The sequence below is a fragment of the Tachysurus vachellii genome, chromosome 2 (genome assembly GCF_030014155.1).
Source record: "Tachysurus vachellii isolate PV-2020 chromosome 2, HZAU_Pvac_v1, whole genome shotgun sequence".
NCBI classification, from domain to species: Eukaryota; Metazoa; Chordata; class Actinopteri; order Siluriformes; family Bagridae; genus Tachysurus; species Tachysurus vachellii.
In genome coordinates, this window is record NC_083461.1 from 39909390 (window position 1) to 39922595 (window position 13206).

The following is a 13206-nucleotide window of genomic DNA, read 5'->3' on the forward strand; positions in this document are numbered from 1 at the left end:
CCACTGAGGATGACATTAAATGCTGGCCCTACCTTAATGATGTTCGTTTGAATACCATTGATGCAGAAGTTAATCTGTTAATTGGAGTTAATGCTACAAAGCTTATGGAACTATGGAGAGTCATTAATAGCCAAGGAGATGGACCTTATGCAGTCTTAACTCAACTAGGATGGCTTATTAATGGCCCATTAGGCAAAAGCCTTCCTGTTAGTAGAAATGACAGACAAAAAGTGTTCTATAATAGGATTTCTCTCACTAATTTAGAAGAGCTTCTTGTGAGCCAGTTTAATTATGATTTTCCTGAAAAGGCATGCGATGAGAGATCTGAAGATTCCGTTGAGGATAATATGTTCCTCAAAATTGCAGCAGATTCTGTAATCAAACAAGATGGTCACTATCAATTGCGCCTTCCATTTCGTCAAGATATCTATTTTCCTAACAACCGAAAGATTGCAGAACAGCGAACAATTAATCTCATGAAGAAATTTCAAAGGGATCACGTATTCTTTGCTGACTACAAGAAATTCATGAGTGAGCTTTTGGAAAAAGGGCATGCTGAAAAGCTGCCACAAGATCATTTACCTGGAACCCCTGGTAGAGTATGGTACATACCCCATCATGGTGTGTACCATAAGAAAAAAGGGAAGATTAGGGTTGTATTTGATTGTGCATCCATGTTCCAAGGTACATCCCTAAACCAAGAGCTTCTTCTGGGCCCTGATCTCTCAAATAGCCTCATTGGAGTTCTCCTTAGATTCCGTCAAGAACCTGTAGCAATCATGGCGGATATCGAAGGAATGTTTCATCAGGTTAAAGTGCCACCTGATAATGTTGACTTTCTGCGGTTCTTGTGGTGGCCTAGTGGCGACACTAGCCAGCCATTGGCAGAGTATCACATGCTGGTCCATTTGTTCGGTGCTGTCTCTTCACCAAGTTGTGCAAACTATGCACTCAAGAAAACAGCAGACGATAATGAGGGCAAAGTTTGTGAAGAAGTTCTCTGTATCATTCGAAACAACTTTTAGGTTGACGACTGCCTGGTTTCCTTACCCAAACGAGGATGTAGATATTGCCAGGATTTGAAAATTAAGAATGATCTGTGCTACAGGTGGATTTAGACTGACAAAGTGGACTAGTAATTGTCGTTCCATTCTAGCATCAGTTCCAGAAGAGGAGAGAGCCAAAAATGTTAAGGAGTTAGATCTAGATAGAGAGAAGCTCCCCGTTGAAAGAGCTCTCGGTATTCAATGGAGTACTGAAATAGACTCCTTTTCTTTCAAGATAAACTTGAAGAATGAAGAACCTACCAGAAGGACCATACTTTCTACTGTTATCTCCATCTATGATCTCATTGGATTTCTTGCCCCACTAATTCTTCCTGCAAGGAGAATTCATCAGGAACTTTGCAGAGTTAACTGTGGATGGGATGATAAGATCCCAGACAGATTGATGCAATCCTGGGAGGAATGGTTTAAAGGCTTGAACAAACTGAATGATCTGAACATCTGTAGATGTTTCAAACCGCTAGATTATGGCAGGGTAAAAGAGGCCCAACTGCATCATTTTAGTGATGCTAGCGAAACAGGCTATGGTGTTGCTAGTTACCTGAGATTTACTAATATCAATGGTGCTGTTCACATTGCTTTTGTAATGGGCAAGGCCAGAGTTGCCCCATTAAAACCTGTAACCATTCCCAGGTTTGAGCTGGCAGCTGCAGTCCTCACTGCATGTATTGGTAGACTGCTCAAGAAAGAACTTGAGATTCCACTTTTGGATTCCTTTTTCTGGACAGACAGTACATCTGTTTTAAAATATATCTGTAATGATATTACGCGATTCAAAACCTATGTTGCAAACAGAGTCCGCAGGATACGTGACTTGTCTGAGAAATCACTGTATGTGAACGGCTCACTTATTCCTGCAGATGATGCATCACGAGGCCTCTAAATCGACTTCTTTCTTGCTTCAAACAGATGGTTTAATGGTCCAGAATATCTTTCATCAAGATGGCGCCGCGGATGGCAGCCTCAGTGCTTAGCTCCTCAGTGTTTACTCTGTTTTTGTTAGTTTTTCCTGCACTTTGTCAAGGAAATCCGGTCAGTTTCACCAGAGATGAACTGCTGAACATTCGGCAGTACACACCACAAGATCTTTTACCGGTTTTTGAGTATTCTGACGTTTTGCTGCATATAGTAGTTGGCGGAGCGGCTGCGCTGTTTAAGCGCTTCAAGAAGCGCAGACGGGGAAAACGCGCCGGCGCGTTAGTGAAACTTAGAGAGCGGTTTAAGAACACCGCTGCCAAGCATCCACCTGGTGAGTCTCCGCTCTCTACCCAACAAAACGGACGAACTCCTTCTGCTCAACGGGAAAAATAAGGACTTTTCGAACTCTGCTGTTCTCTGTTTCACGGAAACCTGGCTGAACGACACCATTCCGGACAGCGCGTTAAGTCTGCCGGGCTTTCAGCTTTTTAGAGCGGACCATGACGCAGAATCAACGGGGAAATCGCGCGGCGGCGGGACGTGTTTTTACATCAATGAAAGGTGGTGTTCTGATGTAACTGTGTTAAAGAAGATGTGCTGTCCAGATCTGGAAACATTCTTCATTAACTGCAAACCGTTCTATTCGCCGCGGGAGTTTTGCTCGTTCATACTGGTGAATGTTTACATTCCACCGCAAGCGCACGTGAGCTCAGCACTACAGACACTCGCTGATCTGATCACAGAGAGTGAACAACAACACCCGGACTCTGTACTAATAATTCTTGGGGACTTTAATAAAGCGATTCTCTCACGTGAATTGCCTAAATACAGACAGCATGTTACATGTCCCACCAGAGACAGTAACACACTGGATCACTGCTACACAACAATAAAGGATGCATATCACTCTGTCCCACGGGCAGCTCTGGGACTTTCTGATCACTGCTTAGTTCATCTCATACCGACCTACAGGCAGAAACTGAAAACAGCTAAACCTGTATTAAGGACTGTAAAAAGATGGACTAAGGAAGCAGAGCAGGATTTACAAGCTTGTTTCTCGCTCACTGATTGGACTGTTTTTGAAGATGCTGCCACCGACCTGGATGAGCTCACAGAGACTGTAACATCATATATTAGTTTCTGTGAGGATTTGTGTATTCCTACCAGGACTCACTTAACCTACAACAACGATAAACCATGGTTCACTGCAAAACTCAGCCAGCTCCGTCAGGCCAAAGTGGATGCTCACAAGAATGGGGATAGGGTCTTGTACAAACAGGCCAAATACACACTAGAAAGGGAGATCAGAGTAGCAAAGAGAAACTATTCTGAAAAGCTACGGGCTCAGTTTGCCTCTAACGACTCAGCTTCAGTGTGGAAAGTGTGGACTCAGTTTCAGTGTCTGAAAGCCATCACCAACTATACGACACCATCCCCCAGCACTGTGGTGAATCAACAACTGGCAGACGACCTGAACGAGTTCTACTGTAGGTTTGAAAAAGCCCAATTTTCACCTCCTGTAACCCCTGACTCCAACACACCTAAAATTCAGGTCAGCGAAGATGAGGTGTGTCAGGTCTTTAAGAAGAACAAAAGGAGAAAGGCACCAGGCCCAGACAGTGTTTCACCAGCCTGTCTGAAAACCTGTGCTGATCAACTGGCCCCCATCTTTACTCGGATATTCAACACATCACTGGAGCTGTGTGAAGTACCCTCATGCTTCAAAAGCTCCACCATCATCCCCGTCCCAAAGAAACCCAAAATTACCGGACAAAATGACTACAGACCTGTGGCCCTAACATCTGTGGTCATAAAATCATTTGAAAGACTGGTTCTGGCTTATCTGAAGGACATTACTGGACCCTTACTGGACCCTCTGCAGTTTGCCTACAGGGCAAACAGGTCTGTGAATGATGCAGTCAATATGGGACTGCATTATGTTCTGCAGCATTTGGACAGACCAGGGACTTATGTGAGGATCCTGTTTGTGGACTTCAGCTCTGCTTTCAACACCATCATCCCATCACTCCTTCAGCCCAAGTTATCCCAGCTATCCGTGCCCTCCTCTGTCTGTCAGTGGATCACCAGCTTTCTCACAGACAGGCAGCAGCTAGTGCGACTGGGGAAACTCAAATCCAGCACCCGCCCCATCAGCACTGGCGCCCCCCAGGGCTGTGTTCTCTCCCCACTGCTCTTCTCTCTGTACACGAATGACTGCACCTCTCATGACCCCTCTGTCAAGCTCCTGAAGTTCGCAGACGACACCACACTGATCGGCCTCATCCAGGACGGTGACGAGTCTGCTTACAGACTGGAGGTGGAACGGCTGGCTGTCTGGTGCAGCCTTAACAACCTGGAGCTGAACACGCTCAAGACAGTGGAGATGATCGTGGACTTCAGGAGAAACCCCCCTGCTCTCCCCCCACTCACCATCATGGACAGCATTGTGACAGTAGTGGAGTCATTCAGATTCCTGGGAACCACAATCTCCCAGGACCTGAAGTGGGACATTCACATTGACTCCATTGTGAAAAAGGCTCAGCAGAGGTTGTACTTCCTTCGCCAGCTGAAGAAGTTCAACCTGCCACAGGATCTGCTGAAACAGTTCTACACTGCAATAATTGAATCCATCCTCTGCACTTCAGTGACTGTTTGGTTTAGCTCAGCCACCCAATCCGACCTCAGGAGACTACAGAGGGTAGTTCGGACTGCTGAGCGAATCATTGGCACAACTCTCCCTACACTCCAAGACCTGTACTTCTCCAGAGTGAGCAAAAGGGCAAAGAAAATCACTCTGGACCCCTCACATCCAGCACACTTACTATTTGAACTGTTGCCATCTGGCCGACGCTACAGAGCCCTGTGTACCAAAACGACCAGATATAGGAACAGTTTCTTCCCTCAGGCAATACATCTGATGAACACTTAACATACATCTGATGGACACCTAACATACACAGAACAATACCTATTCTTACATTGTCTGCAAGTACGCATTTATATTTTATTTTGCACATCTATATTTGAATTTGCACATCTTTACTTTAATTTGCACACTTATATTACAATTTGCACATACAACTGTCTATTATTTATATGTTCATGTCTTACTATTGCTACATGTTTACACTGTGGAGCTCCTGTACTAGAAAAAATTCCTTGTATGTGGAAACATACTTGGCAATAAAGACCTTTCTGATTCTGATTCTGATTCTGATTCTGATCACCTGAATCCAAGTGGCCCTGCTTTCCTGAGGAACAAATGAGTATAGCATGTGATAACTTGGAGAAGTTATGGCATTTACTACAGTCTTGTCAGAAGTTTTTGATCCAGTTAGTACATTCATTGAACATTTTTCTTCATGGAACAGCCTAAAAAGGGCAACTGCATGGATTTTGAAGTTCACAAATGTACTTCGGTTGTTGAGTCAAAGGCAAAGGGATGTTCATTTAAGCCTTCATTCATCAGACCCTAATCCTCAAGAGAATTCTGAAGACAGAAAAATCATGTTAAGACTCTGCTTGGAAGTGAAGATTTATCACTAGAGGATCTTAAACATGCAGAAAAGGCTCTAGTATGTTTTGTCCAACAACAGTCTTTCAATTCCGAATATGTCTCTGAAGAAAGGACAAACTGTTATGAAAACTAGTAGTATCTACAAACTTGACCCTTTTTTGATGGATGGTGTTTTGAGAGTTGGTGGGAGGCTACACAAAATATCTATGCCTGAGGATTTGAAACATCAAGTAATACTACCCAAGAATAGTCACTTGTCTACACTACTATTGAATCATATTCATCAAACAGCAGGTCACTGTGGAAAAAAACAGATACTCTCAAAGCTTCGTCAAAGATACTGGATAGTTCATGCTAATTCTGCTGCCTGGAAACTAGTTAGGAACTGCTTGCTCTGTAGACGTTGGAATGCCCCATTGGTGTATCAAAAAATGGTCGACCTACGCTTAAGTCGTCTGTCCTATGATTCACCTCCATTTACATGTGTAGGTACCGATTATTTTGGTCCAATTGAGGTGAAGAGGGGCCGGAGCTTGGTGAAGAGATATGGTGTACTGTTTACTTGTCTGGTGAGCAGAGCAATTCATCTCGAGATGGCCTATTCATTGGATACGGATTCCTGTACTCTAGCTTTGAGAAGGTTCATATGCAGGAGAGGCCAAGTTCAAGAAATTGTATCTGATAATGGAACTAACTACGTTGGAACAGAACGGGAATTAAGAGAATCTTTCACACAACTAAATCACAGTAAGATTAAACATGCAATGTTGAATGAAGGAATTAAACGGAGTTTTAATCCTCCCTCAGGAGCCCATCACGGAGGAGCATGGGAAAGGAACAAGCAACAAGCTTTGGATGAAGAGGGACTACAGACAACTTTGTGTGAGGTAGAGGACATATTGAATGATTGTCCTATTACTACTATATCCGACGATGTGAACGATCCTGAGCCTCTCACACCAAACCATCTCTTACTGTTAAAGGGAAAACCAATTCTTCCGCCTGGACTCTTCAACAAAAATGACCCGTATTCAAGACGGAGGTGGAGACAAGTCCAGTATATTTGTGACCTCTTTTGGAAGAGATGGACAAAAGAGTACTTACCATTAATGCAAGAGAGACAAAAATGACATGAAGTGAAAAAAAATCTGAAACCAGGAGACATAGTTCTTATTGTAGATGAAACATCACCTAGGAACTCTTGGACTACAGGAAGAATTACAAAAACGTTTCCTGATGCAAAAGGATACGTTCGTCGTGTACTTGTTAGAACAAAATCCAGTACCCTGGAACGACCCATTAACAAGTTGTGTCTTCTCCAGGAGTAACTGTATATCATCTCCAGTACTATCTTCCTAATAGACTGAATGACAATATGTGGAACTGTCCCGTGACTGAAGATTTCTATTGGACTTTATCCTGATTCATGCATGGACTATATATTTGCTGAATTTAATGGACATTGGGCTGTCATTTTCTTTGGCTCCTTTATATGTATTTTATATAATTGCCTTAACATAGATTACTGTCAATTAAGGGGCCGGGATGTAGGAGCCATAAAGTCAAATATGTATTTAATATTGTAACTTTAATGTTTATTATCTCAATGTTCATGTTCACTTGTTTATGGTGTTTTGTGCTCCCCCTGTGGTGAATGGGGAGAGTTGCACCTGCCTTGACACTTCCTGTAGGGAGCTATATTAGACAGGAAGTGATGTGGCAAGGGCAAGGGAGACAGTTTTTTGACCTACATACACAATGTGGAGTTGGATGCATCTTTTCACTTGGAATTGAATCTTTTCGAATAAATCATCCTCATTTCAACTATGGAGTAGCGTCAACTTTACTTTCCCACCAGAAATGGTTAAACTCAAAAGGAAGCCATTACATTTAGAGTTGGTCACCTCATAGACACAGTGAGCCTAAGCAGTTTCTGAGAAAACACACACACACACACTGCAACATAGCTCAGTGTTCAGCAACATGTTCAGTGATGCCCTGCAGCCTCAGACACAAAAAAAATCTCTGTCATGAGTAAAGGTTATTTGACTGTCACATGACACTGATGTTGAATTTAATCAAATTACAAACGTCAGAATTCCACTTTAAGAATAAATATCTGGTTCTTTATTTAACAAATCTGTAACTTCTTACTCCCATGAGTTTAAAGTTCCACTGGCTCTGACCAATCAAGGGCTAAAAAAAGGCTCCAATTATCAAAATACTGGAACTACATGACAGAGGTGTGATTTGTGTTTGTATTCGGCTCTTAAAAAGTTATCGGGTTAACGTTCACAATTAAAGGTGGGGTCTCAGATGTTTGAAAGCCAATGTTGATACTGTATTTGAAATCACCAAAACAAACACGCCCCTAACCCAAATGGGCCCCACCCCTGTATTGATAGCTCCGCCCACACACATACGTAACCCAGGCAACTAATGGAAAGAAATGTGTCTTTATCATAGCTGAAGGGAAGAACAATACGATTGCAGATAAACAAACAAGCAAAAATGACACACAAACATAATCATGTAAAGGACAAAGACATATATTAGTTCTGTGTAACAAAACAAAACCAACGTTACTCACCTATCGAGAAGGAAAAAAGGCGCCTTCGGCGTCTTAAGTAAAGTTGGTCACATATTCACAGATTGGAGTTTCCCGAGTCAATAACTCCTGAGCTAAACACTGTTACTACACAAAACACGGTTGTAGCTGCGTCTCTACATTACTACGATAGAAAAGAGGTGTTATTTGTGTAGTAACAGTGTTTAGCTCAGGAGTTATTGACTCAGGAAACTCCAATCTGTGAATATGTGACCAACTTCCTGCTCCTTCAGTTCTCTCCAGCGCTGGAAAGCTGATCCTATATTAACACGTCCTACTTCTTACCTTATCGTAAGTCTTTCTTCACTTTCTTTCTTTGTTTTTATCCTCCATGTCAATGTTAAAACCGCTTTCTGCTAATGTCACACATGCACACTGAACACTCTCTACGCCCATATTGACAAGACACGCCCCTTTCTGCTCATTGGCTACACGTTTGTTTTGATTTTTTTGTTTTGTTTTTGGCCCGACGCAGTTTTCTGAAGTATTTCTCAAATATTACTGACCCCACCTTTAAGTTACACAACTCATCTTCACCAGATAATTTCACAAATAGAAACATGGCCAGAAAAACTGAAAATAAAAAGGGAATATAACGTTTTATTTTTTATTTATTTAACATTATTCTGATATACATTACATACTTTGATATAAATTTCACTGCAACATTTTAATCTAGTTCAGTATATAATACAAAGAAAAATAAAGAATCAGACATCAGTAATAAAACCATAAAGCACAAGCAGCAAGAATCTCAAATTAATTTCTCTCATTAGGATTAAAGTCATAAAGGAAGTAAAAACAGTTGATCAGAATAAAACACTGTGATGTAACAGGAAGTTCAGAACTCATTAACGCCTCCTCAGAATCTCTCAGTTCTCTCAGTTCTGACCTCTGAGTATGTGCTGAAATCAGAGTGCTGAATTCTCTTCTTCCTCTTCATCTTCTTCCTCTCGAGCTTCTTGGTGTCCAGTGAGGCGTAACAAACCTCATCATCTCCGACTTCTTCACGTCTCAGAGTCGTCCTTTTGTCACTTCCTGTCAGATCAGCTTTGACTCTCACTGTGAATGAAATAATGTCATCTTAAAGTAGTGACACTATTTACAAAGATCATTTAAATCAGTCTGTCTAAAGCCACGCCCCTAAGACGCCTCCTGGATGGCGAAGAGAAGACGTACTTCCTGTGTTCAGTGTTAATGAGTGTTAGTGAGGAGAGCGAGTGTGTGAGTACCTTTAGTGGTGTTTGTGCAGACGCAGTACACACAGATGGAGGAGAGGAGTGAGGAGAGGAGAACACACACAACACACATACTGAACACTAGACTCCAGCTTACACAGCTTACACTCTCCTCTGATACACTGTGACAGGGTTCTGCTGAAGAACACACACACACAAAATGAATATTGTTCAGTTTTACTGAGATAATCAGCAAAGAGAGAAAAATGAAGAATCATTAGACGATCTTACTGAGTACAGAGAGTCGAGTTGATCTGTTTCCATAGTGATAAACGTCACCGAAGCGTATTGTACCATTTTTATAGTCCATAACCATATTCTCACTCAGAGCGCAGTAGTACAGGCCCTGATCTGATTCTGTGATGTTTTTAATCAGCAGATTGTGCGTGTTGGTGGAAACGTTCAACACAAACGAATAACATGGAAAATCACCAGCAATCAGTTCTTTCCTCGAGATCTTAACAGTAGGATGATCTTCTTCTGAGCAGTTTCTAAACCACACCGGATAAAATCCAACTTTCCAAACACAGTCACAGTAGAGAGTGACGTCGTCTCCTGGTCTGACTCTCATCTCCACTTCTGCTCCAGAGATCCTCTTCTGACTGGAGAACACAACACCTGCAACACAACATCAGACTTTACACTCTACTGTGGAGGTGTACAAACTTCTACACAACCTCACACACCTACACAACATCAGACTTTACACTCCACTGAGGAGGTGTACAAACTTCTACACAACCTCACACACCTACACAACATCAGACTTTACAGTAAATCCAGAAGTCAGCAGTGAGACTCAACACACACTTTTTAAATAAAGTGTGTTGAAGTGAGACGTGACTTACACACGAGAGCGATGAGAGCAACTCTTGATGTCTCCATCTCAGACTCTGGTGCTGAGCGGCTCGTGCTGCTGAAGCTCTTTCATGCTCTTTAATCTGATTGGTCCACGTCAGTGGAAAATATCACCTGCTATCTAGCAGCTGATTGGTTGCGGTTAAACTGTGATGTTTACTGTTTCAAGAAGAAGACTTTGATGTTGATAGAATCTGTAACACGATTGGTCCGAGCCAGTGGAACATTTTTTGTTACCTTGCAGGTCGTGAATTCAGGCTTGTGGCTAAGACACTTTTTCCACTGAAAACAAAAAGCCACGTCACCAGTTTAAAATGAGGCGATGATCATTTCGGAGAAAAAAAGAACATGATCATCGCGTCAGATTTGTGACTGTCAGCAGCAGATTTTTAGAAATTCTAGATAATTAACTTTGATCAAATCCGTCATCACTCATAGGGTCATGTTTCTGTACCTCATTCTGTTCTGAGTTACTGAGGATTAAAACTAAAGCAGGTCTGACGTCACTGAGTGAAGGAGACGAGGTGCAGCCTGAGGTGCAGGGCCTCAGTGAGGGTTTCCTGTTTACATGCTGAAGCGACTGCAGCATCAACACACACCGCCGTAAATACATTCACACTTTCTTTAGGTGTGTATATTTCTTCCAGGAAGTCACCTAGGGAACCAGGAGGGCAGTAGACAACAATGATAAGGTTGATTGGAGATGTGACTGAAATGGCATGGAATTCAAAAGAGGAGATGGTTAAATGAGACAAGAGGAGAGGTGTGAAACACCATCTCCATGACAACGATAAACCTGTACCACCACCCCTGCCTGTTTCTCATGGTGAGTGAGAGAAAGCATAGGCAGAGGATAAAGCAGCTGGTGTAGCAGTGTTCTGTGGGGATATCCAGGTCTCTGGTAACGCAAGAAAATCAAAAGGAGTAATGGGACGTTAAAGCAGAGATAAAATCAGCTTACTTTACTGCAGACTGGCAATTCCAGAGCCCACCTACCACCACTGTTTGTGACTTACACAACAGAGGAGGGTAGATGAGTTTACTGGGATTGTGACTTCTGCTCTGTAGACGAGAGCGTCTGCGACAGTAGGAATTGAGCACAGAGATGGGTTTGAGGCAAATATCTTCAGTCAACCAAGAGTGAGAATTAAAACGTGGTGTGGTAAAATATCAAACAGTACTAAACACTCGTTTGTAATGGGTTAGAAAGATACTTACAAACCTTCAGTTTAAATGATTAAAGCCCTGCCCACAATTCACACCTTAAGGGAGACTGAAACTACTCCTGATTAATCAGCTGAGAGAACAACTAAGCAAAGACCAACACAATAAGATTAACAATACTATAGAATAAAACAAAATTTAAATCCCACAACTCTAGAACAAAGTGAGTTAAGCAGATAGTACACAGAAGTCAGAATCTTACCTTACCAGAAGACAATATATTTAAATAAAGAGAGTTAAAGTACAGTATGAAAAGCAACGAGGACAACGACGGCAAACTCTAAATCACAAAATGGAGAATCAGCCACAAAACAAAAAACACAGATCATAAACATAGCAAACAACACAAGAAGACAAAGCAACAGTTCGGTGTGTAGTTAGACTGAGACTTCACACTAAAATAGACCCAACTGCAGGATAGTGTAAAAATAAACAGGATTTATTAACTAAAAAACATGAAACAAAGACGCAGACGATACCAGACCAGACAAATGACGACATCAGAAGACAACAGCAGACATGACTAGAACACAACAGAGGATTCCGTTGTAAGGCAACGCGGCTCGACTAAATACTGACAACAATTAACACATGAGGAACAGGTGTGCAGAGGCGGGGAGGAAGCGACAAGGGCGGGGCAGACATGTGACACAAAACATAAACAGATACACATGGCCAAAGTCCAGGCCGAGTCCTGACAGCACCCCCTCGAGGTGCGGCTCCAATCCGTCTTAATGACAGTCCCGACGAGGTCCAGGAGGGGGGAAGCAAGGCACATGGCGAGGCAGGTGGGGGTAGCAAGGCACACGCTTAGGCAGGTGGGGGTAGCAAGGCACATGCTTAGGCAGGTGGGGGTAGCAATGCACACGGCGGCACAGCCAGAGAGGGCCGAGCGATGTCCACAGCCGAGCGACGTCCACAGCCGAGCAGAAGGGCCGAGCGACGTCCACAGCCGAGCAGAAAAAAAATATCTTCCTCCACAGAGAAAAAAAATCAACGAAAAAAAATCAATGGGGCAAAACACAGGCCTGCATCACCCCCCGTGGACAGGAAGTGGGGCAGCGTCCTCCACGGAAAATCGGAAACGGAGCGGTGTCCCTCACCGGAAAAATGCGGACCAATGTCACCAAAACCACAAAATCCAGGGCAGAAAAATGAAGTCAGGAGAAGAAAAAAAAAATGCTGCCACAATAGGCTGGTCCGGGCTGAAGCTATCCTGCTGGGTTTTAAAGTGGCGGAATCCTTCTGTCAGCGACGGGGAGATAAAATAGACCCAACTGCAGGATAGCGTAAAAATAAACAGGATTTATTAACTAAAAATATGTGACAAAGACACAGACAATACCAGACCAGACAAATGACGACATCAGAAGACAACAGCAGACATGACTAGAACACAACAGAGGATTCCGACTAAATACTGACAACAATTAACACATGAGAAACAGGTGTGCAGAGGCGGGGAGGAAGAGACAAGGGCGGGGCAGACATGTGACACAAAACATAAACAGATGCACACGGCCAAAGTCCGGGCTGAGTCCTGACATTAAATGTCTTGGCTAGGAAGCGGTTTAATATTTGGGTGATCAGGTGAATGTTATAAGTCTAATACGTGCTTTGGATATTTGAATATTTAATTCTAAGCAAAACATCAAAAGCTGGAGACCTCTTCATTATTAAGCTTAGGACACACACACACACGAGTAAAGGAAACTTTTGTGGTTAGAGTTGGTCACCTCATAGACACAGTGAGCCTAAGCAGTTTCTGAGAAAACACAC

The 13206-nt window shown here is 42.8% G+C and overlaps 1 protein-coding gene across 2 annotated transcripts; it reads right to left on the minus strand.

The window, feature by feature from the left end:
* Positions 1-8792: 8792 nt before the first annotated feature.
* On the minus strand, positions 8793-12840 carry LOC132861123 (uncharacterized). 2 transcript variants are annotated; one of them, XM_060892512.1, is made up of 4 exons: positions 10194-12840; positions 9577-9963; positions 9340-9480; positions 8793-9169 (listed from the first exon to the last, which is right to left on the minus strand). In XM_060892512.1, the coding sequence occupies exons 1-4, from the start codon at positions 10228-10230 to the stop codon at positions 8970-8972; spliced, it is 765 nt and encodes a 254-aa protein (XP_060748495.1). In that variant the 5' UTR covers positions 10231-12840; the 3' UTR covers positions 8793-8969. The 2 variants fall into 2 exon arrangements, with proteins under 2 accessions (XP_060748495.1, XP_060748487.1); XM_060892504.1 differs by having other exon boundaries at positions 9340-9483.
* Between the last annotated feature and the right edge of the window lie 366 nt (positions 12841-13206).